Source organism: Carya illinoinensis, chromosome 16 (genome assembly GCF_018687715.1).
Source record: "Carya illinoinensis cultivar Pawnee chromosome 16, C.illinoinensisPawnee_v1, whole genome shotgun sequence".
Classification (NCBI taxonomy): Eukaryota; Viridiplantae; Streptophyta; class Magnoliopsida; order Fagales; family Juglandaceae; genus Carya; species Carya illinoinensis.
Genome location: NC_056767.1, coordinates 21,273,245 through 21,279,810, shown reverse-complemented (window position 1 = coordinate 21,279,810; position 6,566 = coordinate 21,273,245). Strand labels below are relative to the sequence as shown.

General features: G+C 35.2%; 1 protein-coding gene across 1 annotated transcript; it reads right to left on the bottom strand.

Annotated features, from left to right (window-relative positions):
- Positions 1–673: 673 nt before the first annotated feature.
- On the bottom strand, positions 674–6,015 carry LOC122298903 (alpha-galactosidase-like). The gene is made up of 12 exons (XM_043108746.1): positions 5,915–6,015; positions 4,480–4,635; positions 4,311–4,386; positions 4,132–4,190; positions 3,972–4,037; positions 3,570–3,653; positions 2,704–2,768; positions 2,544–2,626; positions 2,033–2,123; positions 1,879–1,928; positions 1,108–1,248; positions 674–993 (listed from the first exon to the last, which is right to left on the bottom strand). Exons 1-12 carry the CDS (start codon positions 6,013–6,015, stop codon positions 907–909), a joined length of 1,059 nt encoding a protein of 352 aa, XP_042964680.1. The 3' UTR covers positions 674–906.
- Positions 6,016–6,566: the final 551 nt, after the last annotated feature.

The following is a 6,566-nucleotide window of genomic DNA, read 5'->3' as shown; positions in this document are numbered from 1 at the left end:
AGAAGGAGATGACTCAACCTCTACAGAAAAAAGTATGAAAGACGAACCCCTTAGTTATTTTAATTAACAATAAGGAAACCAAAAATGAAAGTAACAAGATAGATGTTAAAAAAAAAAAAAAAAAAAAAAAAAAAAAAAAAAAAAAAAAGAAGAAAGAAAAGGATTACAATTTGGACCAATTCTGGTAGGCTTCAAAATCTACGATAGTACGTGAAGACAACATGCTTGTCTCTTTTCAGCCACAAAGATTAGATCTAAAAGATAGTGGTGGCGGGTCCGGTAATCTGACGTGCGTGGCGAGAAGAGTTACCTGAAGGGGTGGCGCATGAAGACAACATGCATATGTGGGCAGCGCATGAGAACTAAGAGCAATGTTTTTTGCAAAACCGTCACTTTCCTCTGAACGATTTGTAGCTTGGGAGTGTGCTTATACCGCGCGTGTCTCTTAGAAGTTACCAGGAAAGTTATAGATCTGTCTTTTTCGACCTTGAATGAAGCAAAATAAAACTGATAAAAAAAGAATTATCTTGATAGATAAGGTAGGTAGATGGAGGAAGGAGGGAAAAGAAAGGTAGGAGGAGGAGGACACCTTTGACAAAAATCAGATCTAGAGTCCTTGGTTTTTTACGAGAGAGAGAGAGAGAGAGAGAGGGGGGGGGAATAGTAGATCCTGAAATTGTAGTCTAGTATATTTTTAAAATTGAAGAATCGTTAGATGTTAATAAGTAGTTGGAGGGTGTAAAACTAAGTTTTATAGGTGCTTCGAAATGGAAAGCTCCACTATGTATAATTGGATTTATCGAGCCATACAAATGACAACAAAAAAAAAATAGAAATTACAAGTCTTGTTCAAATATTATTGAATGCAAACTGCGAAGCCTTCAGTTCTCTTGGACAATCATAGCTTTATCGGGGAGTTAAAACGTACATTCGAGAAGCATGAGACTCAAGATTAGCAGAGAGTTGTTCGTCCACTAATGACTCTGATAATTGCTGCACGATTCATCAAACAACCTCTTGATTACACTATTCAAGAATACAGATTACAGATCCCTTTTTCTTGGATATTATATGTGACAATATGTGAGTGAATGATATGTATCTTACCTCCCATAAATCACGTGCACCAACCACTGTTGTTGATTTAAGGCCAATGTCAGACCAATTAGCAGAAACCCTAGCATTTGATGGCCCTCGATTCCACAGAACTACAGCTACCTTGCCATCACTGAGAGGACCAGCCCAAACCTACATTTTATATATATATATATATATATGTAAGAGTAATCTTTAAGAAAAATATTTGGTCTACATGCAGGCAAGTTTTATACAAGAAAATTTGCATGTTAATGTGGCTTAATGCAATCCATCATATTGTAAAACTCTTGTTATTATAAGGTAAATCTGCCGCATTACATCAAAACCCGTCAGCTAATAAATTAATTCCTTATATAATATTTACGTGTAGACTTAATACTTCTCTATGTTCAATGCTTGTTTTTGGTACTCCAACTATGGAGGGAGTATTGATTGATCAAATCTAGCATTCAAAACATATATAATCACTAAGAAATTGGGCTTTTTAGAATATGTGTTGAATGTTATTATTCGAGAAATGCTTTAGTTATAAAGAAGTTTTACAAAAGTAAACTCACAAGTTGATGTGATTTAATGTGGTACATCAGATTATAGAACTACTTTTATTGTAAAGTAGATCTAACATATCACATGAAATCATGTTATTTTGTGAGTTTATTTTTCTAAAATTATTTTGGGATTGTAGCAGTTCTCTTATTATTCTTAGTTAATCTTGAAATTTATGGGAAAACATAGACTTTGTAAGAAATAAAAGAGAAGAATTAGATAAAAAAAGCTTACCTCCAGATCCCCATCCTTCTTGACTTTTTTCCCTTGAACTCCCAATTTGTCTGTCCAAAGGTACTAATGATAAGCAATTTTAAATTTTCCTACTTTCTTTTGATAACAAATTTTCCTACTTTCAAATGGCTTGCATTATATCAATATTAATTACCTTGATTGACTGCGATAACCTCTTCATTGCCGAGTAATTCTAATGTCACATTGTCCATTGCTCGAATGTCGCACCCAATCAACAAAGGAGCCTATTAACATCAAAATATTAATTAATTAATTAATATTATTTTTCAAAGTAATACATTTTACACCATCAAATTATCACTATGTGCACATAAAATAGTTACATAAAATAATCCTCACAATATTTATTATGCAATATTTAATATTGTCTAAGCGAATCATTCGGACAACTAAATTACTGAGAGATCTACTATATGTATCTATCATATCTCTCATACTCTCGACCTTAGAGTTCGATCAAGATTTCCAATGAATCCAAATCCTAGAACTTCACTCTCAAACTCCCAAAAATGTTAAAATATGTGTACTTTCTATCAACATTTGATTATCAAGATCGTGTCACGTTATGTATTTAATTTTGACGAATTCGTGGAAGTTGAAAAATGTAATGAGTCAGTTTTAATAATTCATGATATCATGTGTACCTTGGCTATTGCCCAAATGCTAAAATGAGCACGATACTCCTTTGTTGTCATGCCTCCATTTCCAACTTCAAGCATGTCCGGATCTGACGTCAATTATAAATTAGATCAATATGGTTCTTACAACATCAGGAAGATTACCAATTAAATAGGGTTTAATTACCATTCCACCCTCCAGGTCCAGCATAAGATGCCCATTTGTCATTTTGATCAGCACGTGATGTCATGCTAATAATTAGAAATAAGTAAAAATAAATATTAATTTTCCTTAAAGAGTCATTGGAATATATAAGAACAAACAAGCTAGACTCATTCCATTGTTGAATTAAGGGATTAATTCTACACAAATATGAAAATTGCCTATGAATCAATCTATCATTTATGACAATTATAACTAATACTAAGAATTATTACCCGTTTTGCAATAAGTTGCAATTAATTACATTGTAAATTACTAAAAAAAATATTCATCATTTGTTAATTAGATCAAACCTCTCGTGGTTATTTTGGTCGATTGATCTAGTTTCAATAATTCTTAATTTTTACATTTCTTTCAAGCGGCTCGGCCTATATTAGGTATCTGGTTTAATATAGGTTTGTCTGTCTAGGACTTGATCTAGGTGCTAGTTCATAACGATCAAAGTCGAATCACGAGCTTAGATTTTCATACAGAATTCACGAAAAATGATTAAATAATAATAATGATGATGAGAGATTTATTAACCAGGTGTTTTTATACAAATTATTTTAAAATGTTTAATAGAACTTTTTTTAAAAGAGACTGCATATATAGAACAACTAGGCACACAATGAAAGAACTTTTGAAATGATTAATGAATTATCTATTTATTTCAAGCCACGTTGTTAATACCAATGCTGACAAAATGATTAGTAAGGAGAAATTTACAGTTTACAAAACCTCTAATTGAAACCAAAAAAAGAACAAAAATACCTAGACTATAGAATTCTCAAAGTTGTGTTTGGCAAAAATGGAGAGAAAAAGAGCATTATAATCAGCATCGATCTTACCTTTCCCACTTATCTTCGATGTCACCTGTTGTTCTCCAGCTATTTCCTATTTCAGCAGCCCAAGTGGCTGGGTCTTCTTGTCCCCTAAAATATTGAAACCAACCATTTACTTCCATATACTCACTTCAATGTTAAGCAGGGGAACCATAATTAATTGGCTGGGTCTTAGCTTCTCTTGTTGTAATACTATTTTTCTAAATAGCAAATGTTGCTTTTTGGGCACTTCAAATCAAGAGCAATGATGGATATAAATCTAAAGTGTTCAAGTCTTGCGCAGACCTTTCGTAAAAGTAGGAGATCCCACTTTTCTACAAAGAAACTATACGAGACTTATACAAATCATTATTCTAAAAACATAGAGCTTGATGCAAAAAAAAAAAAGACTCTCAATTATCTACTCACCATTCACAAAGAGAAAAGAAGATGGATCTCCCACAATTCAATAAAGCTTTGCTCATTTTTCGATACCTGTTGCAACACATGTAGGTTGAGAATGCCTTATTATAATTTATCAACTAAAATCATGTGTACATTATATAGAATGACAATTAGTATCTAATACCTTTCCTTTGGACTTGTGCCATCATTGTTACAATTATCATACTTCAAGTAGTCAATACCCTATTATGTGTCGGATAAATTACCAGTTATTGGCATCTCAAAATGGCACTACAAGTTAATATTTTTATAGCTAATAAACCCTCAAAAATAAAATAAAATATAAATAAATAAAAATGTTACCCAGGAAGCAAAAGTCTTTGCATCTTGTTCCTCATGGCCTAGGGATCCAGGCATAGTCCCACTACAAGTTCGAGTTCTACACAGAATATCAAGAAATAAATTGAGTACTGATCAAGGTATAGACTAGAATTAAGATCATTCTGGAAAATAAGCAAACATTAATTGATACCCAGCATCAGAGTAAATCCCAAGCTTCAACCCTTTGCTGTGGACATAATCTGCTAATGCCTTGATTCCAGATGGAAATGTTGAAGCATTTGGCACCAAATTTCCCTGCCATAATTCAATTTTATGAGAATCTATATTTCTAGTACTTACATGTAATCTATAAACAAATTATTGAAAAATAAATGCAAAATATATATGCACATTATAAATTTTTATCTGTACTTGTGCACAAATGCATCCACTTATTGAGGAGGACTCTTCATTAAGATAACATATGTGATGAAGCGCTAAAATTGCATGATTAAAGTTACTTAAGCAAACAAAGTGTTTAATAAAAAATGATTTAAGTACTTAATTATGCAATAGATCACATTACTTGATTCAATTGATAAACTCTAGTATTTTAGTGCTTAAAAAGATTTATAATATAATTGTTTCACATGAAACAAGACAAGCACCTCACATAAATGCAACACAAACTCACACATGCTAAAAGCAAACAAACTCACTCAAATAAATCGGCACACATGCAGAACATGGACAGCAGCCACTACAGCAAAAGAAAGGAAAACCTAGACATCTCACATGCAATAAATCACACATGTGCAGCAGCTACTACACCAAGACAGCAGAGCAAACATTCGGACTACCAGCAGCATGGATAGCAATTGCAGAAAAATCAGAAGTTCGGTCAAACATGCAACACACATGCAGAAAAGTTACATGCAGAAAACATGGACCGAAAGCAGTAGACTTTACATTCGGCAGAATAATGTAGAAGTTGGTGTGTGAAGAAAGTGTCGTGATTGAAGGAGAGTGGGTGAGCAAAGCCGTGTGGTGCTGGAATTTTATTGTGCTTAAAAGTATAATCTGATTACGTAAGTTGGCACTGATGTGAGGCATATGTATATATATATATATAATGCTGGACGACAAAGTGAAGAAAGGGATGGAGACAAGGAGAGAATTGGAGATGTAGAGTGAAAGGGATAGGTGCAGAATTTTTGAGATAGGAATTGAGAGAGTTAAGTGAGGGGTTACGTAAGAGATAGAAGAGAGTTGAGGTGTGTTTACGTGGGCCCTCATTAAAGAAAAGAAGGTGAGATGAGAGAAAGGTTGATTGGCTTCTTGGTTGATGGTAAAAGGAGAGGAATCGGTGAGAAATTGAGGCCGAGATTGAAGGAGCGGCTGGTGAGAGAGGGCAGGTTACGTAGAAGAGTTGAAAAGAGAAGGATAGAATTGGGATTGTAGAGGAAAGAAGAGATAGGAAAGGGAGAAAAAGTGAGTAGAGAGGGAGAGTAATGAGTGGAAGGGAATTGTGTTAGCTGATAGGAATTTATTACGTGGGCCCTAGATGTTGGTTGATGGTGCAGCTGAGAGATTGAAGGAGTGAAAAGGAGTATGCAGCCGAGTGATTGAAGGAGTGACCTGCAGACAGGACAACAGATCTGGCCCTCCTCGGTCGAGTGGGGTTCTCTGCTTTGTCGCTTGACAAAGCTCTAGTCTCTTGGACTTCAGTCCTGAGAGGTTTCAACATGGAAGAAGAGCTTGCACTAAGGTGGAGCTCACTAAAACTCACAGAAGCAGAACAGCAGGAGCTTTTCCTTCCAGAGGAAGAAGCCTTGTCTTCCAAATTGAGAGGTCACTTGTGCCTCCTTGCTTCAATACTCAACGACAGAATAGCTAACCGAGAGGCATTCAAAAGTACAATGGCAAAAGTGTGGAATACATCTGGCTGGATAGCCTTCAAAGAATTTGGCCCCAACAAATTCTTACTTGAGTTCCAACTTCTGTCCGATAAGCAGAAAGTCCTGCATGGCAGGCCATGGTCTTTTGACCGCCACCTTATATGCCTCAAGGATTTCGAGAGTGATTTGTCTCCTAACGAAGTGCAATTCATCACAGAGCCATTTTGGGTGCAAGCACACAACCTCCCTTTCGCAGGCATGAATAGACAACTGGGGGAAAAGATAGGGGAAGCTATTGGTAAGGTACATACGGTGGAAGTAGATGAACAAGGACACGGTTGGGGGAGCTACCTCAGACTCAAAGTAGAAGTGGATGTCACCAAGCCACTGGTTCGAGGTA

What these genes read in the sequence shown, in the direction of transcription:
- LOC122298903 (XM_043108746.1), bottom strand. Translation starts at nt 6,015, where the DNA reads ATGTTGAAACCTCTCAGGACTGAAGTCCAAGAGACTAGAGCTTTGTCA. An exon ending in TTCTTTTCTCTTTGTGAATG is followed by an intron (nt 3,654 to 3,971) that starts GTGAGTAGATAA and finishes TCAATATTTTAG; the next exon opens with GGGACAAGAAGACCCAGCCA. An exon ending in TGGACCTGGAGGGTGGAATG is followed by an intron (nt 2,627 to 2,703) that starts GTAATTAAACCC and finishes AATTGACGTCAG; the next exon opens with ATCCGGACATGCTTGAAGTT.